We start from the raw sequence: 23,954 nt of genomic DNA, 5'->3' as shown, positions 1-23,954 counted from the left end.
CTGTGTAGTTCTTTTTATTGCAATTATTAAGCTGTTCTTACCTCAACCCATGAGCTGTACCATTTTTTCTGATTCTCCCCCACATCCTACTGGTGAGCAGCTGTGGTGCCTGGCTGCTAGCTGGGGTTAAACTATGATAGAGGAGAAGAGTGGTCTCAAACTTTCCAAAATCATATGCATGTAATCAGCTGTAGGGCTAAAATAAGCCTGTAGGAATTTAAAAGAATGGGATTATTTGTATCAGTATTTAATGAATTGGAACAGCTAAATTCCCCTGGTGGAAAAATACCATAAAAGCTGGAGTCTTTATTGATGAACTTGTCTCTTAAATTGCAAGGCTGCATTTAAATTATTCATTTTTGTACCTCTTAAAAGTACCAAGAACTAATAATATTTCTAGAGATATTTACAAGCTATTGCGGAAGTAAAAATAAATTTCATAAAATGTTTTAAAATATGCAATAATGTCTTGAAAAGCTAGTAATCTACTTAAGATACTTCTGTGGGAGTCTTGCATATAAATACTTTTAATTTTGTTCCTTACATTTTTTCTGTTTATTTGTGATTGCATTTTACAGTCCTGTGTAAGTCTCCCTCAGTTAGCTGCTGCATTTGCTGCAAAAATGTTTTCTTCTTAAAATCAGGTATACTTACCATCTTTGCAGGCAGCATAGCAATATTTTTTCCACAATGGGGTGATCTTTCTGGAACAGATGGTGAATTGATTTTGTGTTTGTGTATACAGCCTCCACATATACACATTGTGTATATGTCTCCACATAAAATTCAGGGATAATTTCTACAATTTCTAATAAAGTTTAGGCATGTGTAAGACAGCAAGGTCAATTGTATTGTTATTCAAAAAAGTAAGATTCAATTCCCCACTCCCCCAGAATATACATAACTGTCTCAGAAATTTTGAAACAAACTTCCCTAGAGTCCAGAACAGGTACCTTAAATTTGAATTAAAGTGAAGAGGATAGTAGAAATACTTCTAATAAGAAACCTTCAGTGGCAATTAATTAACTATAAAGACTGATCTAGACAAAGTTGGTTACTTTTTTTATTTGAGTTTCTGTGTAAGTTCCTGTAAAGATTTCCTGTATTTAGTTCATGTTCGTAAATGGAAGGACTCAGAGTGGTAGTGAGGTCAGAGAGGTTTACCTGTGCAGACAACTCCACTCACGGATACAAATGCCTTGTGCCTTAAATATAACAAAAATCCTCTGTGGTAGTTGGGTATGATCTTGTTATAAGGGGTTACTTTCTGGTCTAATATGACCAAAAAAGATTTGAGACACAGTTAAAGCTGCACTAGCTGACATAAACATACTACTGCATTATGGTACCAAAAATTAAACAGGAAGTTTTAATAATGATGAGAATTAAGATTAAAACTGAGAGTTTTATTCTGCATCAGTAAGTTTTGTGTAAATATTAGAATAAAATTACTCCTAGTGGCTCTTTAGTGTCTTAGAAGGTTTGTATAGTTTTGCAAACTCAACGGATTCTGCATCATTTTTCTATTTAATGCATTCCTCCAAATTCCAGCACTAATATTAACCATGGAGAAATTGTCAAAACTTTTTTGCTCTTGTGTATTTAGATGGTTTTTCCAATATTACTTTTGTTTTGGTGATTGAGACTCTTGCTAGTCAGCAACTAGTGCCATCAGCAACTAGTACTACTTAAGGTTATTTTACTTTTTTTATTATGACTGTCTTGTCACTAGGCCAGCTTGTTGTGTACCTCGAGATAGTGCTGGAGCTACTTATGGCATTGGTTTTATTTTTTAGGCTTACAAGAATTTGTGAATTGTGTGATAGCAAAGGATATTGCTCTATACGGAAGTTTATGATACCCAGCCCACAGAGCGGTTAGATGGTTTATTTTAAAAAACATAAAGCATATATTTCAGTTACATTTTATAAAATATTTAGCTGCATTACTAAATATAACAAGTGACTCTAAAACTAGAGAGACTAAAACTAGGGAGTAAATACCGTAAAGTCAAAAGGCTCATTGTTGTCTTTCAGAGTTTTTTTTTTTATCCCTCCATCTTTCTTGCAGAAAGTGAGAGCAGTCCTCCTTTGTGCTCATATCTTTTTATCTTCTTAAGCATTAATGCTGTTTCAACAGTAACAGGTTGTTGCATTTCCCTTCTCTTTACAGTTTTTCAAGAAAAGGAAGTGATCATTTCTCAGAATTATTTTTCCTTCCTTTTATGAAACTTGCTTTCTTGGTTCTTAAGACCTATTTATACATAAGTGTGGATCAAACTGTTCAATTTACACTATGGGCTGCCTACTGTTGTCAGGGCTAGACTTCATATGGGAGATTATGTAAAATGTACTGATTATATTGTATTGCTAAGCATGCTGTAGACATTTATTTTGTCAGAGACAAGAGCTTTTATAAATGCAATCTTCTCTTGACTGAATCTGCACTCTCAAACTTGTGGACCCCTAGCTTGATTTGGTATAATGTTGGTAAATAAACTATTTATGCAAGATTTCTTTTATAATACCAGTTTTTGCTAAATAAAAAATGATTTGACAGGCAGAATGATCGAGACTATTTCACTTTGATACTAGGAGACATCACGTGAGGCATGTAGGTTTCTGAGCTACATGTGTAGATGTGATACTGGTAAATAGAATCTGTCTAACAAAATCTATAACAATTGTGATTCCACAATACATAGGGAACAATATTAAATTTCACTAAGAAATACTAAACTTAATCTGTAGTTTACATATATCCAGATGTTATATTAATTTATATTGGAGAAATGTTTATTGGAGACTCTAGACTTGTGTAGCATAGCCTTATGACTCCTCTGTCATTTAAGCTCTGGATTCTCCCATGCAGTTTGCCAGAAACTGTCTTGTCTCTCTATATAACTTCATGAAATATGAAGACCTGATCTGTGTATAATCAGTTTGAGCAAAGCTCACTTGGTTCTGTCTTAAGATGTGCTCTTTACCCTGTAATTACTGCTTAAACTGTCACTGCTGGTTACAGTTCTCAACTGCTCACACACCCAGGTTTCCTCTCAGAGGGAATCTCAAGGTCCCTGTGGAGCTGGAGTGAATGTAAGCCCTTCTAAGAGACAGAAATCACTACTGAGGGTATTGTAAAGCCCATCAGTTTTCACTTATTCAGTACCTGATTTTCTAGTTACCCAGAGTACCGTCTTTGTCATAAAATCTACCTTTTCAGTAATACCGAAGTTCTGTACTTCTTGCACTTAATAGTGCCTTTTGCACCTTCTGGGATGTAGAGAAATATTTTAAGGTTTCATTGTTTACTGATATTTTTACGCTATAACTGAAACTCCCTTGAACATCACCTAATGGATTCATAATGTCTGCATGTACTAACAGAGATGCTGGAAGCAGAAACGGCACCAAGCTTTTCATGCTAGTTAATATTTTTGCCTTATTTGTATTCTTTGCATTGTTTACTTTCCTCTTGCCTGAAGGCAGCAACTAGATTTCATTTATTTAGCTGTTTTCTGTAGATTTTATGTGGCATGGTATAATCGTTCCATTCCTAATTTTAGTAATCTAGATATGATTTTGTGTTTATGGAAAGATTTACATGCAGATTTCTGTGCTTTCCTGCACCTTGAAGCTGCCATTGCAATATTAGAGCATCCAGGCTTTCTTTCATCATCATAATTTTTAAAAAGTCTCAATACTTCAATTCTTGTTTTATGGAAGTTTTGGGCCAATGCTTGCCTCATGTACACATCCCCAAACATCTCAAAATAATGTGTACTACTTGAACTTAATAATCTCATCTCATGTTTTTTGTCTGGACAGTATGTTTTTTCCAATACTGAAAAATTTTGGTTAGCAAAGCTTAAATAAGTGCTTGCAGTTTTTCTTTCCAGGCTACCCTTCATGTAAGAATACTTCAATATTTTGTTGAGGAGGCTGGTTTCCCCTCTAAACCTCCTTAACAGGTCACTACAGTGAAGACAGTATTTTTGATGGGTAAAGTGCATCTGAAAGTATGAGCTATGTACAAAAAACTTGCCATGGGTAAATTAAGATATAATAGGAGAAGTATTATTTAATTAGCAATTTCTCTAATTGCCTTTTTCTCTTTAATGTCATTAAGGAAGGTGTGAAAATAAAATGGTAATAAGATGCATGACTTATGCTGTTCTGCTTTTTCTTGCATAGGCTATCCACTCTGTGGCTTGGCATCATGAAGGAAAACAATTCATTTGTAGTCACTCAGATGGTACCTTGACCATATGGAATGTAAAATCTCCCACCAAACCATTCCAGACCATCACTCCACACGGTAAGATGAAAATGCACACCCACTGTACTTGACATCTCTTGACACAGAGAACTTGTTTTTAATAAAAATATGTTTTGCAAAAAACAAGTATTAAAAGTGCAATTGCAATGCAGTAAAAATCTTTCTCAGTCATCCCAGTTTCTCACAGATTTTGCTTGTAAAAAGGAAGATCTTCGTGAAAGAAAAATATGGATCTCTAGACTTTAAGCTTGTCTTTCACACAACGGCACTCAGATGGATCTCAGAGTTAACTAATGCATATTTTGCAGGGCTTGCTTTTTGCTTAACATTATGAACTCGTATATTGTTTAAAATACATAAAAGCAAGTACCTGTTTTATGTATAAATGTGTAGATTACCACACACATTTTCATAAAGGTTTGTAACAGAATAAGAATAGCATCTGGTAAAATGTTCACATTTCTGAGAGGTCTTGCATTAATGTTAATCTAGGAAATTAACATTACATGTTGTTCTTCTGTGAAATATACTGCTACTCTTCAAGTAAGTTCTATACAAATGCCAGGCTTCCATGGTGTGCATGTCTCTATTTCATGTCTTACCAACTTATTTACTTTAGATTTTTAAGTGTGGATGTATCAGTGAGGATAATTGCACACTTGAGAGAGAGCGAGCTTTTCATGCTCAATTGAAGTCTTAGCCCTGAAGGATAATACGCAGGATAAAACTCACTTTACTTGTAAGCTGACCAATTTTAATTGCAAAAGGGTAGACACAACATAAATTTAAAATCTGCCAGTGCTGCTTAAAACAGCACTTTAGGGGATGATTTATACATTTGAAAACAAATATTCTACAGCAGTCAAGTTTAGAGTTGTTTTTTTTTCTAAATGTTCTAAGTTGGTGTGTTGAGAGCTTTAACCGATTTTTAATTATTCAAAGTCATACTCTCTAACTGTCAAAGTTGTTGAATATATGTTTGCATGAATTTTATACACCTCAAACTGCACAGTGAATTTCATTACTTGCTATAATGTTACGGAACTGTACGATTAACACGGGAAAATAATTTACTTTAGGAAAGCAGCTGAAGGATGGAAAGAAGCCAGAACCTTGCAAACCTATCCTTAAGGTGGAATATAAAACAACTAGAGCTGGGTAAGACTTACTTTGTATGCAAAATGAATATATGTAACAGTGCAACACTCTGGGAATGAACTTTTTTCCCAGTTATTGGGATGCATATTCTAATGGTACAGCTTTGTTTTAGCGTTGATAAATCAGATATGGATGACTAAACTACAAAAACATGTATGAACGAAATACTGTATATAAACCAAAGATGCTGCTAAATGCATTATCTACACTCTTCTTCCACGCTACTAAAACTTGTATGGGTTTTTGCTCAAGCTTTTGAGAGTTCTAAAGTAAAAAAGTCCAATAAACCACACAAGACACCAAAACACAGACATGAGAAATTGAACTTTAATAAATAGTATCCTGACTTGAATATTCTGAATTTTGAATATGTTTCTCCTCCCTAAAATGTTATTAACAGAAATTTTTCTAGTAAAGTGCAGTAATTTACGCAGTGAAATATGCCTAATTTTGCACATTGAGAATGTAACAAAGCAGTAATTGCAACAAGAGGCTCAGATGGAATTACAGTATCTATAGAGTAGCATGTTTTGTTACCAAAGCTGCAGTTGGGATGGATGGATTTCATGAACTGTGTGGAATTTCTTTTATTTGTGGTTCTGAAGTGTTTGAGTAAAAAGTGCAGTATAAAGATAAAATATTCATGGAAATCTGGTCAGCTATTTGCAAAAGCTAATTTTTTTTTTGTTTATTTTCCTTTATATTTGGGGGGTGTGTGTACCACTTTTAGTTGCTTTTCAGGCATTCAAATCCGTAGAAGATGGGTACTTAAATGATACAATACAGTGCATGTTGATATGCTCATATCACTGGCTTTAGGTGTTTTTATTTTTTGCTAAAAGTGAGGTAAATAGAAACTTAAAACTCTGGCTAGCTCCCAGTTTTATAAAAATCTGTCATCATCTGGAAAGCCATATTTTACTTGCAAAAGTCTACATCTGTCTGCTCAATCCTTTCTCAACTGAAATATCAAAAGCTGATCTAAAGAGATAATAAAATCTCAGCTTCAGCAAGTTACAATTTCTGCAATCAAAGCCTTTTTGTATGAGTAGTCATTCTCAAGAAGAAGATTCATTTGGAGCTTGTTTTGTGACATTACAGTATTAAAATGTGAAAACTACTTGACTTTTCACATAGTTTAAAGAGGAGTTTATTCTAGTATAATTTCTAAGAATTCTTGGGTGTTTGGGGAGGCTATTTTTTCCTAGCGTTTGGCTTTTTCTTTTCTATTGCATCTCTCACTTTCTGGTGTTTATCCAAACTGAGTGTTTTTGATACATTTCTATTTACTTTTCTCTCTAATGTTTTCTATCTTCAGCGTACTGTTAAATTTACAATTACTGATAACTCTTCCTGAACTTTAATTAAGAGACGGGAAAACATAAAAACCTGCAACAAACAAAACCCCAGCAGTCTGCACTGCAGTGCCCTGGAAATCTCCATTCATTTACTGCTACTTCAATTTTCAGTTTCACTTGTAATCTTACAAGAATTTTAAGGCAAGACAGAGCTACATTTCAGTACCTAAGTTTTTAATAGTTTTTCTATTTACCATTTGGAATTGTTTAAGTATTTCATATCCTAGATAAGATTTTAACTTTTATCCAAAGGGCTGACATTTCTTATTCATGGTTTAATTTCTGTAGCACATAGGAGAATCATTTCTGGACAGAACAAAATTTTTCAGGCTACTGAAACAATGTAAGAAACATACCAGCTACACTTTTTTCTATAGCAGCTCACTATAGCTGTCCTTCAATATCAAGTTTAAAAAAAAACCCCAAAACAGGAAAAACCAAAACAAAGCAAAAAAGCTTACATTTAAGGGATGTTATTTAATGCTTATTTAAGTTGTATTTAAAATCTTTATTATGAAAAAAATGTTCACTATTTCCATGCTTTATTTTTAACATCTATCACCCCTTTTTTGTTTCTCCCCTATGTGTCTAGAGTTCTCAAAGATCTAGGTCTATTTCAGTATCTCCTCCAGTGGAAAACATTTCATTGATATGATCTTAACTGGTTTTTTTACTGCTTCTAATTTTAATAAGCTAATTTTGGAGAAAAGAGGTTCAGAACCACGCAAAAGGAAGGACCACAACTGATGGCAACCTATATTAAGGGCTACAGGCACTATTCTTTTTACTGTTGCAGTTCTTGTTAATTCTTTCTCACCTTTTTTCCCTGCATTTTGTTTTCCATAGTGTAAAACAGGGGTCAGGACAAAAGGAGGATGTGAGGCTTTTCCTGGGTTTTATGAGATACCTATGTATTTGCTAACTTTGTGGGGGTTTCTGTTTTTGTTTGATTGGTTTGGTTTTTAGTCTACTGCAAATAATGCAAAAAGTGAAGTGTACAAAGCCAAAGTAATTTACCCTACAACAAGAGTATGTCTGTACCTTTATTTCAGGGAGAAAGGTTACTGCTGAATAAGGGGTGAAAAAAGTACATACTTTATACATTCCTTGTGCATAAAGTGGCATAATTTTGCAATCTCAGAGCATAATGTCACTGTACTACAGCCACTCTTCATCTAAAATACTCCATCCTTTTGTGAGTCACTGAATTTCAAAGGTAGCTTACCTTTTGAGCTTTCTGAAATTGTTCCCATATTGCTTTTTATGTGTAGTTTTTCTGTTTAGAGGGAATCTAGAGATACTCTCAAGCTTCCTAATGCCACTCCCTTTCCCTCCCGATTCAGTCCTTCCTAATGCCACTTTCCATGCATGCAGGTTCAGTACCCTACAGTATTTACTCTGGTTGATATTAGCATTATGGTAAAATCGCCTGTGTCTAATAGAAATCAGAGCTCCAAAGTCTCCATGTAAAGCATAATTGAGAAGGGTTTTGTCTTGGTAGCTGATGCAGCTGTCATTGACTGACTGAGCAGTGTCTCTTAGCAAGGTGGCTGTGCGTAATTGGGACCCAGAGGTTATGTTAGTGATGATGTCTCCCAGTAAGTAAAAGTTGTTAATCTGTTCATTTTGTGTGAATTGTGCTATTTTCTTGTGTGATCTTATTGGTTTAAAACCACACTTCCCAAAATAAAGTTGTAGTTTTATCTTCACTACTACTTCGGCACTTCCAAGTATTATGGTAAACTAACTCTTGAAGTCTTTTCCATCTTCATACTAGGATTAACTTCTCCATAGATGTACTCGTGGTTTGAAAAGTAAGCCAGATGGTACCAATGACCTGACTGGTCTATATACCATTCTCTCACACATCTGGATTGTCAGAAGCTGGCTCATATTTGACAGTTTACTTCTAAAATTGAACAGAAACATCCTCCTGGGTTGTGAGCCACTCAACTCTCAATTGTGTTAGGTTTTCATATTTTACAAGACCTAATCCTGTGCTTTCTGAAATTTTTTTTCAATGACCTGTTGCCCCTTTTATAGTCAATTTTTTATAATATTCTCCAAGTGATTTTACATGTTTCACTGATGAGGAAATGAATGTAAGGGGATTACTTGCAAACCTGTTGAAGGTGAACTGTTTCAAAGAATCTCTGTATGAGCAGCTGTTAAAAATGCTATAGAGTAATTCTCTAAGGTCTGAACCCTGAGTTTTTTTAAGTGTCTTCCATTGTTTCAGGTAGGTAAAATGAAATTCCCATAGTTGAATCAGTCTTATCTATTATATAAAGTACAAATCTTCTAAATTTTTATTTTACATTATGTATTTGATTGACACGCACTAACCTTCTAATATGTATCTAATATGTATGAAGGATAACACTTTAATTAGAAAATGCAGAGTCTGTGTTCATGGTAAATCCATGGTTTCATGAAAATATGAAAAATTATTACTCCAACTTAGAGTGGTCTTTCTGGAAGACTCAAGTCAGGTTTAATCTTTGATTCATTTGTGGAAAATCTGTGTGACAGATCCGTGTGCTCTATTCTTAGCTCTTCCATTCCTTGCATCTAAAAGATACAGTCTCTGGCAAGCCTGCCCAAAGCAGTTTGATTACCTTGAGAAATAAAACCAGGAGAAGCTGACATACAGTTGTCACTGTGATGTATGAAAACTTAAAACTGAAATTTGTTACTTTGTTACTGTCATTGATCTCAGTGAATCTGCAAATATGATCATTACTACAAATTGTCCTGGCAGCATTATTGTTTAAAAAAACCTGATGATTTCTATGAACAGAAAAATATGCAGTAACTCATTCTAACACAAGACCTCACACCAGTATTTTGCTCTTCACTGACATCCTTTAAAATACCAGACTAAATCCAAGTGTATAACTTTGCTGAAATTTCTTCATGGACCTGACCATAAAAGATTGTGTGAAGTTTCAATACAAAGAGCTAAGATGAAATGAAGACTGTGAAAACTTAATCCTTTTCTAGAAATATACTGGGCTGCTGTTGGAGGCAGGATATTGAACTTGATAGACCCATGGTCTGATTTATGGCCATTCCTTTGAGGTCTCTTCCTCAGCCAGCAGTACTCTTTGATCCTGTCAAATCTTTGGTCAAAGGTCTTTCTGGAAGATCAAGCAGATTGTGAAATAATTGTAGAAGCTGGAAACTTATCTCAGTCTGCTTTGCCTTCAGTGCTGCAAACACCAAGTGCATTTCAGCCAAGTCTTAAACTCATGAACTGCAGCATGTGTGTAAACCAAACCTTTAATATACAGTTGTCAAGAATTCAGATGTATCTAGTCTCACTTCATGTTGCAAATGCCAACTAGGAAAAGCCATTTAGACAGTATGGGAGAAGATGGTATTATAGGAAAGGATGAAAAAAAAAAGGTTTCCTTTCTTTTTACAATATATCAGAATGATTTTTTTCTGTAGAAATTTTCTCCTGATATTGATATACTACCTACTTCCAAGGAAGATGCTAATGAAAGTTAAGATTTCTACTGAAAATGAGCATAAAAGCAGATCAGAGGCAACTGATAGATATGCATAATGCCTATTTTTCCTTCAGAAATATAATTTGAAATTTCAGGCAATAGTCAGTCATGGGTAGCATTTTTTTTTGAGCTGCATAGTTACGAACAGTCAGTCTACTCTTTAAAAAGGATTATGTCCTATTTCAAACATAAGCAGTATTAAGATGAGTGACTCTTGACAATCAGGAAATAAGAAAATACCTGGTAAAATGAACATATTTACTTCATTTTGTTTTACAATAAATGATACAGTAAACTATGCATTATGTGCATATTGGAAATATCTGGATGTATTTAAAAGTATGTTTCTGCAAAGGCTTTTTTAAAAAGTTTCAAGGGAAGCCTCTAGTCTCTTCTTAAGTCTAGAAGAAATATCTCTGCTTTGCTCTACTGAGCTATTTGATTTTGCAGTAAGAATAATGTATAACAAGATTTCTTAAATTTGTGCATGGTGGTAGGGGGAAAAATGGATAAAACATGTAGAGTAAATATGTGATGTTACTTAAAAGATGTTATATCTTTGAGGCTTATCAAGCAGTTGGTTGCATCTCCAAGACAGTCATATTACTCTAAGCAAGTAAATGGGACTAGTTTCTTCCTGATTTTGCTGGGGTGTTTTAGGTTATGGAAAAATGGCACTGTTGACAAGTCTGAATCTGCAGTTCAGTAGAAAAGAAACAACTCTAAAGTAGTACAATTTTTTTTTTAATATCTCATCTTGCCAAGAAGTTATAAAGATTGTTTAAATCCACAAAATGATTTGAGGAGATGTCTGACTTAAAGGAGAGTTTGAATAAGATTTGGAATTCATACACAAGCTCTATATTTTATGAGAGCTGGTTTGCATGAGAGCTGGTTTGCATTATTTTTACTCCATCTCTGCTTAATGACAGTTCATTGAACTTTACCATAAGGTTGCAAAACCTGCCCATTCTCTTTTAGCATATTATCCTGACTTGATCCTAAATGCTTCTGCTTTATTCCAGGGAGCCTTTCATCATTCTCTCAGGAGGCTTGTCATATGACACTGTAGGAAGAAGACCCTGTTTAACAGTCATGCATGGGAAAAGTACTGCTGTGCTAGAAATGGATTATTCTATTGTTGACTTTCTAACCCTGTGTGAAACTCCATATCCTAATGGTAGGCTCTGTAAAGATTTTTCTCTGTACTTTGACTTCTTATCAGTGGAGCTTTATCCTATCAGAATATTCTTTACTATTGTCTTTCTGTTTTATCTCCGGAGATCAGACTGCAGCAGCAACATCTGTTATCCCTATTGTCTGAAGTATGGTTTACTTGCCAAAACATCATAATAGAATAGCTTATTATAAAGCTAATTTTTTATCCAGAAAAAAAGCCAATTACTCATAGCATGTTTTTTTTTCTTTTTAATCCCAAAAGCATATGCAGACATGAGGCATTACAACTTTAAGCTGTAGTTACTGGAGCATATGTGGATATTTGGGCACATGTCAGTGTCAAACCATGGGGGGCATTTTTGATTATTTTAAACTTTCAGTGGCTTTATTCATTCCAATACTTACATGGATTTCATCACTTACCTGTAATCTCTCTTCTGCAGCAGGGAATTTCTTATCATAGTTTAGGTAGTTATCTCAGATTAATAGTAGTATATTGCTGATGATTCCAATGGTTTTAGCTGTCAGCTTCCAGCAGAGTATATAAAACTGCTTAGCTTGGAATTTGAGATCTGTCTGAAAGAGGGCAATTTAAACTTCAGAAACTTTCAAGTTTCTTAATTTACTGTCAAGTCAGCTGTCTTTTGAGCCATTTTGTAAGCAATTAAAACGTAAACTCCACTGAATATGAAGAAAAGCAGTTTAGGGGTGAGAGGATGTTACTCAGAAATTAGGTCTTTGTCTCATATAACCTGCAATACAAGTTACTCTGCATGTTCCTTTTTCTGTGTTGAGAATATTGAATAAAAGAACATGATTTTTCCAAATTTAACTTTGGAATATTCAGGAGTCTGCATGTATAAGATATCTTCAAAGGCTATAGTAATCTAAGTGGCTTTCTAATCTCAGCTGCCAGAGTGCAAGCAGTGATTCCATTCTTGAGGCTGGACACGCATGAGCTCCATTTTTCAATAGATAACTTTTTGTTGTTTTTTTCAGACTTTCAGGAACCATATGCTGTAGTTGTTCTCCTAGAAAAGGACTTAGTACTGATTGACCTTGCACAAAATGGGTAAGAATCTTCTGTAGTCTTTTTAATCATTGGCTGCAGTGATCAGCCTACTGTTCTACTTTATAGATTTTTAGTCTTACCTAATACCTCAGAACACAAAATTTTTAATATTAAATATAAAGTTTCTTCAAATGAACTGAAAATGTTGTTATATCAACTTTTTTCAAGTTAATCTGTAGTAAATGAGTAGAATATCATGTGAATTTTTCCAGGCTTGATTGACTGACCAAAATTATTCATAGATCACTTCTGCTTTTTAAGTATCACAATTTATTTTGAAGTTGATTCCTTAGTGTTGTGAGGGGATTTTGAAGTTTGGGGATCTTGTAGTTTTGAGGAAGGAAGCAGGGAGAAGAACTGATCAGATAAGCCAAGTAATTTCGGCTGTTGTCATCACTTATATATTTGCTGATCTTACTGCCAAAAAAAATGCTGCCTGTCTTGCTTAAAGTAACTCCATCCTGATGCAATAATATAATATTTATAAAATTTGAATGATAACATCTACTTCCTGGCTTACATCTGTGGCAAGAAATTTTACTTAAAAGGAGCATCCTATTGCAGTATTCACAAATAATGCCTGTCTAAAACATTGAGTCTCTTGTTGCTTTGTCCATGGAATATTCCATACACTGTTATTACTGGTGGTTAAAAATTCTAGACATTACGACTTTTTTATGAAGGGTATAACATTTGTAATGGCAGTAACAACGAACTGTTAAAAGAACAGGAGCAGAGGAACTAGGTAAGAACTTGGTACTGTTCCTGATTAAAATCTCCAATGGTCAATGAAGAAAAATCCTTGAAAAGAACATCCTTCTAGGGCAAAACAAAAACCTGTGAATATTTGTCCTCAAAGTCAATGGTGACACCTTAGATAATGAAGACTATGGAATTTGGAAGAAGATCAAGTTTTGTCCTAATATCGCTGCAGCTATTGAGCAATTTCATTTAGGTTTTCTCAGTGTTTCATGGCCATATGCTGTATCCAAGACTTAAGATATACCAATAGCATTAAGCGTCAACATTCATATTTAGGTTGAAGTGCCTGAAATTTGAAGTTATGTTAAAGCTTTTTCTATTTCATACTAAAAAATCTTCAGCAGTTTATGTTTTTACAATGGTCTTAGTTATGATTGGCTTGAAAACTCTTAGTTGTTTGTCATCTGAAAAAGAAATGAAATTAATACCAAAAAAATCTTCAGGCTTCCTTTTACCTTGTGTTCTCACAGGGATTTGTCATATTTTGTTAAAGTCAAGCCTCTTCTGCATGTGGTTGTTAAAATATTTTGTAGCTTTCCATCTAGCCCTGTCTAAAGTTCCTGATGGTCAGAAGTTGTTGCTAATTTTTCTTTAGATGGGTTGAGAAGCTGTGTCTTTTCACCTCTCAAAAAAGGGGGCATAAAAAGGGGAAAACAACATATAGCATTCATTTCTCTGAAGATAAATGTTCTTTGAACACAGATACATTTATCCCTGTTAGTATTATTGTCCTTTTTCCTCATTAGGCCTCCGTCACTTTTCAGACGGAGGTAATGGTGAGGGAGCATGTGTGTGTATGTTCTTCTAATTGGTAACTGAGTGTTGCTATCTGTAATTTTCAGAATGTTGGAGTAGCAAGTAGATTAAGCAAAATTGTCCATGCAAAATGCTGGACAACTTTCTGTTTTAGTACAGTGTGCTAATACAAAGTGAGATGGGAGTCTTCCTGTCTTTATCCCTAGAAGAACAGACTGAAGAGTTAGAGATAAATTCATAACTCCATGTTACTACAACTGAGACTTGGCAGCTCACTTTTTTTTTCCACAGGCCACTAAATTAGTATGCTTCTGAAAATATAAAACTACAGGGAATAGTAGTGTTCTAGAAAAACTCTAAAAACTGTACAAACTTGAGATTCCATCTAGAGTATTACACTATCTTTATCACATACTAGATGAGCAGTAAAGTTGCATAGTATATTTGTTCATAGTCTAATTTTATATGCATTTATTCTTCTCTATGAAAAGAATACCAGCTTAGTCCCTAGTATTTTACTTCTGTTCTGCACTTAAAGTCTTCCCTAGATTAACAGTTATCCTCTTTCATCCTTTAAAGGTATCCTATATTTGAGAATCCCTATCCTTTGACTATACATGAGTCTCCAGTTACCTGTTGTGAATATTTTGCTGATTGTCCTGTGGATCTCATACCTGCACTCTATTCAGTTGGTGCTCGACAGAAACGTCAAGGTTATAGTAAGAAGGTACAATATCTACTACACATGTTTGTATTTTAAAATACTGAGACTCAGAAGCTCTAAATAATAGGAGTGGCCATACTAAGACCAAAGCTTCATCTGACTCAGCCTGCCTTTGACAGTGGCTAATAGCAGGGAAGGATATATGTGGTTAAAGTCTGGGGAGGACCTGCAGTAATTTGCCTTAACTTCGCACTGTATGATGTTTTCTTCCTCAGTGTATTTGTTAATCTTCCAGGAATGGCCTATCAGTGGTGGCAACTGGGGTGTGATCACTCAGAGCTATTCAGAGATAATTATTACAGGGTAAGTGATACCATAGTCTATTAATAACTTTCTTAGCTCATTAAGTAGAAGTGCGAATTTTTTGTTTCTTTTTTAGAACATTGTTTTGTATGAGTGGTTTGAGTGATTCATGAAATTATGGTCACCAGACACGTCCTTGGCATAATCTCCTTGATGTGTTACTGAGAAAGGAAAGCAGAATGTGGAAGGGAAGGTAGAAATAAAATGATAGCAGGTGTTTCACAGGTATTATTATTGTTATTATGTGGTATTGTGATTACGTATGCTTACTAGCAAAGTATCTTGGATCAAAATTATCTTCTATTCTTTAATTTTTGAAAAATAGCTGAGTATTGTTTTAAAGCATGACAGATCCATTAAGTAGTTACTGAGTTCAGTTCTCAAAGGGAAGCCAATTTTTTATCTCAAAAAGGACAAGCAAATACTAAATCTGATCATTTTGAGGCTCATCTTTCTAATACTACTGTAAGGAACATAAGTGAAATTTAATTTATAACTGTGCAGTGTTTCACTGAAAGTGAGAGCACTACTAAAGTGTTTTTAGAGCAGCCCATTAGCCCTAATCAGCAGAGACTTTGAGAAAGTCCAGAAAAAATGCAGTCATCTGATTCTCAAACTCAAGGCTAAATAAACAAGTTAGGTGACTCATTAACAGTGGGATACTGTATATTTAGACATCTTCTTTACAAGTGTTGCTCCTAATATAGGGTATCTTTTAAGAAACAGTGCATGGTAATGTATGCCTCAGTATTTAAAATGGTAAATTAATATGGTACAGTTAATCAGGATGTTAGCCTTCAAATGTTTTTCTTGTCTCTTCTGTCTAAAGTAATTGAAGCACATGCTGGTAAAATACCGGCTTTTAATAAATTAGAAAATAGTGTCACTAGGAAGACTGATAAAAATAGAATGTTAATTGTGTACTTTCTTATAGAGGTTGAGCACTCCAACCAATCATTTCATCATCTCATTATTTTTTTATATTTCATAGGCATGCTGATGGATCAATCAAGTTTTGGGATGCGTCAGCAAGTAAGTGTTTTGAGTAGAGATTTTTCCTGTGGAGTTTTAAATTTTTCATCTTCAGTTAAAGGGTCAGTTACATCTGATATTCTGCACAGCTCACAGTGAAAAATGCAGCAAGAATTCAAAGTAGAAATGGTTGCACAAAGTTAGATGTTTCAATTGGTCTAGTTGAAACTAACCTTACTCTTGGTACTTAAAAGCTGTTTTAAGCCATCTTGGAATCGTCATCAGTTGTCTTTGAAAACTTGTGGGAAACTGGTGAGATTCCAAAAAGCTAAGGCATGTGTGGTTGTGGGAGGGAACAGATGCAATGTATATGTTTAAAAGCTGGGAGGAGGACTATTTGGAGTGTTACAGATCTTTAATTTTGATTTGGAGTGGGAGTGGAACCTGGTAGAGAGGAGAGGGTAAGCCAAACCTGTGTTTTTGTTTGTGCTTAAAAATTCTATTCAGCATTGATCTGTCAAAAGGACGTTCTGTTAAAGATACTTAGTTTCTTTCTAAAACAGATAAATAAGCCTATTAAGGGAGAAATTGCAAGCATGCTGTTTATTGATTTTAAAAACTTTGCAATCTTTATAATAGGACAGTCCTACAGATGAACTAGAGAAATGTAATTCAGATAAAACCACTGAAATATGGAAGAGGAGAAAGGATGCTATAATTTAGGCTTCCTCAATGTTGTGATTAGTATTTATAGCAGTAATTTAGGCCATTGATTAGACAATATGTCTGTGAAGTTTGAAATCAGCATGAAGACAATTGAATGAAAATTTAACACACAATTAAAATTCCAGTTGAGAAGTATACAATTCAAGAATGCACTGTATCAATATATTAGCTATATGTTCGATCAAAACTAATTTTTCTCTTTTGTTTTGTTCCTAGTAACGCTGCAAGTACTCTATAAGCTAAAAACAGCCAAAGTGTTTGAAAAATCACGGAATAAAGATGACAGGCCAAACACAGATATAGTAGATGAAGATCCATACGCTATTCAGATCATCTCATGGTGCCCAGAAAGTAGAATGCTGTGCATAGCTGGTGTTTCTGCACATGTCATTATTTACAGGTTCAGCAAGCAGGAAATGACAACAGAAGTCATTCCGGTAAAGAGTTACGACCATTTTTTAACTTTGTAGGATTTAACTATAATAAGACTGTTCTAGCATTTTCTTTTTTTTTTTTTGTCTTTAATTATATTAGTGAAATGGACCAAAAATCATTGACTCAAAACAAAGACATGTTTTTGCAGAGAAAGTAATTAATTATGAAATTCAACAAAAGTAAAATTAAAAAACCAAAGTAATTAAAAGTAAATATTGCATGCTGAGATACTGGTTTTCAGTGACTTTTTGAGGTTTTGCAGCCAAAAATCATTCTTTGGTCTGTCTATCAAAACAAATAGTGGATCGAAACTTGGTTGTTTCCAAGGTAAGATGATAACAGAAGTGAATGAGCTATGGAGTTGAAGATTTTTCCACGCTTTTAGGGAGTTGATCCCTTGAGTCCTCATAATTACCATCTGTCCTGTCAAAACTTCTGCACTATGCAGAGCTAGAAGAGTAAAAATGTGCCAAACGTGCCCTGAAATCTGTTCAGAACTTTGCTGTGTCACTGTTTTATTCTCTATAAGATACAGTGATTGTATGGCAAGAGTTTGAGAAGTTTCTTGTTAAATTAGAAACACATACATACGAATTTCTGCATTTGAATGTATGAAGTATAACCTAATGTTTAATTATAAAGTGTTGCCTGTTCTATGTAAAGTGTTAATTGTAATGTAGTTCTTTTTTTCTCTCACCTCCTTCCTCCAACACCCATACACCATCCCCTCCCTATTCTGCTCGCTTATGATAACATGTCTTAGTTTAGGGAACTGAGGTGTAGGGCTTTTTCTTTTGTGTTTTTCATGCAGAAGTACATACCCTTCTTAGGGAATATTTTTTTCTAAGCAGTTTTTATGAATCAGCCCTGATCAAGCTAGTCTTCAGTACTCTTCAATGTTTTAAGAAATACTGTATAGTTCTATAGTCTATGAGTTAGGTTCTATTTTGCAGATGGTAATAAAACAGTGGAATATTTCCTTTACACAGCACTGCAGTTAATTCTGATATTGATATTACATATTGATTATGATTCCGATATTACAGATCCTGGAGAAGGAAATCTAAAGTCAGAATGAACTTTTAGTTCTTTAAAATGTATGATCCAGTTCAAAACAACACAAACATTGAAATGAGTCACCATGTGTACAATATTGCATCAGTAAAAGCTTAACTTTCTGTGTTGCTTTGGCTCTGTTTTACCATTCCTGAAGTACATAAGACAAGTCATCTTCGTAACTGAGAATGTGTGTCAGCAGAATGATAATTAAATGAGTCCAGTATTTAATTTCTTTTGATATTAAGAAGCGAACTTTTAAAATTGGGAAATATGTCAGACATTCAATATATGTTCTAGCAGTCTTCAGATATTCAGTCTGTAATAATATGACTCTGTATTTCTGAAAACTAGATGTGTCTTTAAGCTACACTGTTTATTAAACTGTTATCTTTCAAAAGATGGAAAAGTTCTGGATGTCACTACTATCCTCAGTTGCACTTCATTTATTTCATATTCAGTGTTTTGAAAGGCAGACTTTACTGATATTTTTTTTCCTTTAATTAACAGATGCTGGAAGTACGTCTCCTGTATGAAATAAATGATGTTGAAACGCCAGATGGTGAACAGGTGCCACCTGTACCAACTCCAGGCACAGGTTCCAATCCTCAATCCATTGTTCCCCAGTCTCATCCATCTACTAGTAGCAGTTCATCTGATGGACTTCGTGATAATGTCCCATGTTTAAAGTAAGTATATTCTGTTGTACTTTCAGTGAGTCTGAAACATTGCAAGAATATGTGATTAGAGTATATGTGCTTCGATATCATTACAGATAATGTCATTGCTGGTAAAAATGTTTTATTTTGTACTGCAAAGTTTTCCAAGTATCTGAAATTTGAGCTCTGCTTTAAGAAAGAAATATTGCAATCTTAACTTTTTAAACTTCTTAAGATGATTTTTTAAAAAAAAATCCTTTTCCTTTTGATCTACCTGATTTTAGGAAAATTTGGCATAGATGTTAGAATAGCTATAGATGATCATGCCTTAGAGCAAACAGTTTTTAATAGCAGCAGTTCAGTCACTTTGATATCTTATTGTCCTTGAAATGAGTAGGAAAATTTGGGTTTTATGGCTCTCTTTAACTTTAGACCAAGTATGTCTGAATATGTTTCATCTGTTAATTTTGCAGAGCCTTAAGTTTTAGAAGCAAATCTCAAGTGAAAATTCTTACAGATAGTTAGCTGAGTGCTAAGTCTTATATTCTATATTTCTATAGAAATATTTATTTTTGAAAATCCTCCAAGGGAACAACTTCGCTTTTTGGAAACAGAGTTAAATGTCCCTTTGTCATGGATCTTCACTTTGCATGATGCCTAATAGTGCTCTTATTGTAGGTCTTTGACAAGTTTTTTTTATCTTTTTTAATTGGGAGTTTTCTGCAATCTTCTTTGTGTGAGCTTTTACCCATTTAGAGAAATTAGAGTTTAAAAAGTCTGTTTGTTTTTACTCTCCTACACTAAGAATGCATTATGTTATTTCTGATCCATCACTTTTTCTAACAAAATGTAAGAAATCCATTAATATGTATCTAGACATAGAAAGTTAAGTATATACTTTGTTTTCTGAAGTTTAAGATCCCAACTTGGATTTTAATTCTTTGAGTGCATCCATCCAGAAGACAATTAATTCTGATGGGGTTGCTTTATTTGCGTAAGAGTTTTCAAATTGTATTGATTGCACTGAGTTGGAAAGGTGTATTTCTGAAGGAAACTCATCTAAGTAGAAAAATTGGGAAATTCTAAACTTATGTAAAATATTGTCAAACCAAAATATCCATTAGTGAGGATAAATGGGTTAAATAAGTGGAATTCAGGAAACAGGAGCTTGTTCTACATAACTTTGTTCATGTAAAAAAAACTGCAAGATATAATCCTTTCTGTGTAAATTTATTTGTCAGCATGAAAACAACATCTTTACAGGAGTTTCAATTCCCTCAGTCCCAAGTTCATTGCATACAATTGGTCTCCCATTACAATAATTTAATTGTTTTCATTTTGGCTTTGCTGTATCATCAGCTTTTTATTTGCATTTATCTCAATACATCATGCTTCTGTTTCCCATTTCATTATGTTTATTCCACATACACCTCTTACCCCTTTCCGTTCTCTAAATCAGAGTTCTTTTGGAAATTCTGAAAAAAATAGGCAACACCTTATTTTTTAGACACTGATTGAACACCTGTATCTGTTCAAGGAAATACAGCACAATAGCACTATTATGCCTTGTTCTGAGGTTGGAAAAAAATGAAACATTTTTGATCTTTGCTCGGTTATTTTTCAATTAGGTAGTGAATCAAAAGAAGTGTATTCCCAGTTTCAATGTGGCTTTTTATTCTGGTTGCTTTTATTTGCGTTTGATCAAAGTTTTTACAATTTTCCATCATTTTAAAGTCTGGCATGGTATAGAATTTAATCAACTCTGATCCCATAAGGAAAACATGGAGACAATGGAGACACCATGTTTTGTTTACTTTGCAGAGTTAAAAATTCTCCTCTCAAGCAGTCTCCAGGCTACCAAATTGAGCTCGTTATCCAGCTGGTGTGGGTGAGTGGAGAACCTCCTCAACAAATAACCAGCTTAGCCATCAACTCAGCATATGGCCTGTAAGTATATTCTGCACAGTTCTTTCATTATTCCATTAAAGTGGTTTAAAACTATCCATTAATATTGAGTCTCTGTGTGTGTTCATATGAGCTGCACAGCAACATAGAGGTAATCAGTTTCTCATGCTTCTGGGAGAGTTCCTTTTGGGTCATGGCAGATACTGATGATGCTAAGAGCAGAAGCAAATCAGCATCATTGTTCCTCACCTAGCACTTTACAGCCAAGAGTAAGTGTCACTTAAGGCTCTGTGTCAGATAGGTTTACATTGGTCTGTTCTACTCAGCACTATGTTTTTACAGGAGAGCAATTAATCAGTAGTGCACTCTAAAATAGTAATTTATAATTAAGTGCAATCTAGGGTAATTCCTAAAATTTAAGAAGTACTAAATGCTGAACTTCAAAAATATTTGTATGACACATTACCAACAATTAATTAGCATTGTCTTTCCTTTCACTTCTCTTTTTCCAGAGTAGTTTTTGGAAACTGTAATGGTATTGCCATGGTTGATTACCTCCAGAAGACAGTGCTCTTGAATCTAGGCACTATTGAACTGTATGGCTCCAATGATCCCTATCGCAGGGAGCCACGATCCCCCCGAAAAACTCGGCAACCATCTGGAGGTGAGTAACCCAAAATATATTTTAAGCTCAGAAGAAAGGCACAATTGGTCATCTAGTCTTAATGTATATTCTTTGAGTACAAACATTCTTCACTGTGGTTTTCTTTCTTCTTGATCTGTTTCTAATGTCACTATTGCAGCTTTGTTACTTAATTTTTCCTTAAAAATTGTTACTTAGTGGAATCTACTGATGTTTCATACCATTACTTATTCTTCAGTGTAATGTGTATTTTAAGAAAAAATATAATTTTACAATAGATTTAGGCAGTTTACAAGAATTTACACAGCATGAAGTATATTGATATTTCTGATAAAGCTAGTATCCATATTACATGTTTGTATAAATCCATTAATGTTTGCAAATAGCCTGAGTGTTTACTGGGATCTTTTGGCTTCCTGTTTTAAAATTTGACTACAAATGTCCCTGATGAACTAAATCATGTTACGTTGTTAATACTGTTATGTTATGCTTGAGAGGAAACCTTTGATTTAAATGAAGAAAATAAACTTCTACATACAAACTGGTAAAATAAATCTCTTTGAAAAAGAAAAAAAAAAGGACTTTGATTTAAAAATATGCTGAAGAGTGTTCTTTTTCACCTAAAAAAGAAAGTGACTAATCCATCAAAATGCAAAGCTTTTAGTAACCAAAAGGAAAATTGGTATTTTAAAGTTTTCTTCTCCTTGATGTGTCATGGATACTCCTAAGTTATTTCAGAAAACAGCACAAGACATAATAATAAACTGTTCAAAAAAACCCCTCATGATTGAGTGTTACTTTCTTTAAGAGATCCAGAATAAAGTCCTTGTAAGTTCTTCAGGTAATATTGTATTCAAATTGAAATGGATGTTCTAGGAGGTATTTTGGTAAATGGATAGTTTGAAAAAGATCCGGTTAACACCAGTCATCTTAGTTCAACTGAGGAAATGAATCTAAGAAATCATTCATATAGAGCAGAGTGTACACAGTTGGTATCCTGTCAGATAAAATTTTTTCTTGTATGAAATAAACTGTGAGAGAAAGAAATAGCTTTACTGTTTGACTGTGTTAATTTGTCCTGGGAGTAAAGGGTTTAACTTTTGCCTCATGCATATAGATTATAAACTACCTTTTGAAACCTTAAACATCACTTGCCTTTGTTTTCTTAACTGTTGTTATTTCAATCCAATAAATTGGATCCACATAACTCTGTTTCAATGTGTCTCTAAGATGTTCATGATGAAAGTCCTTTTTGCTCATGAATATAGCTATATTTTTTTCATAACTTCTGATACTAACAATCTGCATGGCAATAGCGTTTTAATAACCTGGTTGTAGAAGTTACTTGGCTGGCTTTTCTGTCTGAAATGTACTGTTAGTGTCTCCGTCTTTCCTTTTCTCATTGCTTCATGAAGGTATGCTGACTGTGGCTTCTTGCATGTGCGGCCTTTCTAACTTATATTCAGAGTCTGTGAAAAAGCTTCGCACCTCTTATATAAGTAAGTCATCTCATGGCATTCAATATTTTTTGAACATCAGAACTTGATTTTTTTGTTTTGTTCCCTCACCATAATTATTTTTCTTACTCCTTTCTAAGTAATTGTTTTACTTATAGAAACTGATTTCAATCCATCCTGCATCCATTGTATTTCTCGTTCATGATATCTTTAAAGAAACTTATAGGAAAAAAGCAACTATAATAGTCTCTGTATTTTGTGTTTTTAAATAAATAAATCTCAAAATCAAAAGGAGATCCTATCTCGGCATTTGCTGATGTTTATAGAGCTAAGATATTACTCACAAATTTAGTGTTACTTTACTAGAAACTTTCCTTGCTTGGTTCTCTTTCTGGCAGAAAGTGCTTCAAAACTTCAGAGTTACAGTATTAGCAGCAATGATAAGAATAAACATTGTGATTACAGAGAGGTTCTTCTTCTAAAAGTGAAAATTTAGTTCTACAAAAATATTGTTTAGAGGGATTAAGAGTGGAGGTGTTTGTGTACTGCACAGTGCTGTTCGGTTTCCAAGCAGTTTTGAAGTTCAGGTATCTGTGTAAGGAAGGTAACCCATTAGAACCATGGATTACCTGAGAGAGTCTGACTTGCTACATCATTCACAGCATCCAAGAGTCTGGAGAATGTAAAGCTTATTTCTTAAAAGCTAACATTGTTCCTTTTCTTAGGATGCCACTTTTCTCCAGCCCTCAGGCAGAGGTAGGTAATCTCAGTCCTTTTTTTAATGAAGTAGAGTAGATGAAGCTGCTGTAAAAATGGAGTTTCAAAAAAAAAAAACCCAAACAAAACTGTAAAACAGATTTGAAATTGTAGTCCATCTTAGTGTTGCCATTTCTTTTCCCCCAACAAGAAAAGAGATATGCACATCTCAGAGCATAGTCTCAATTGCCAAATACTGCTTTCTTTATGGTCTTTCCTCCTCTACTGCCATGACAGAAA

General features: G+C 34.2%; 1 protein-coding gene across 7 annotated transcripts in view; it reads left to right on the top strand.

The window, feature by feature from the left end:
• Positions 1-23,954, top strand: part of STXBP5 (syntaxin binding protein 5) — a 105,429-nt gene that overhangs the window by 48,379 nt on the left and 33,096 nt on the right. For all 7 annotated transcript variants that reach the window (XM_088161591.1, XM_014885198.2, XM_014885195.2 and 4 more), the window contains exons 8-18: positions 4,194-4,317; positions 5,358-5,436; positions 11,335-11,489; positions 12,488-12,560; positions 14,658-14,805; positions 15,038-15,105; positions 16,097-16,137; positions 17,020-17,240; positions 18,805-18,983; positions 20,775-20,900; positions 21,371-21,522. In XM_088161591.1, the coding sequence (XP_088017717.1) occupies positions 4,194-4,317; positions 5,358-5,436; positions 11,335-11,489; positions 12,488-12,560; positions 14,658-14,805; positions 15,038-15,105; positions 16,097-16,137; positions 17,020-17,240; positions 18,805-18,983; positions 20,775-20,900; positions 21,371-21,522 (1,366 nt within the window). The remainder of the gene's footprint in view (positions 1-4,193; positions 4,318-5,357; positions 5,437-11,334; positions 11,490-12,487; positions 12,561-14,657; positions 14,806-15,037; positions 15,106-16,096; positions 16,138-17,019; positions 17,241-18,804; positions 18,984-20,774; positions 20,901-21,370; positions 21,523-23,954) is intronic.

Source organism: Sturnus vulgaris, chromosome 3, assembly GCF_052056855.1.
Source record: "Sturnus vulgaris isolate bStuVul1 chromosome 3, bStuVul1.hap1, whole genome shotgun sequence".
NCBI lineage: Eukaryota > Metazoa > Chordata > Aves > Passeriformes > Sturnidae > Sturnus > Sturnus vulgaris.
The sequence above is the reverse complement of the archived record's forward strand: the minus strand, read 5'-3'. Positions and strand labels throughout refer to the sequence as shown.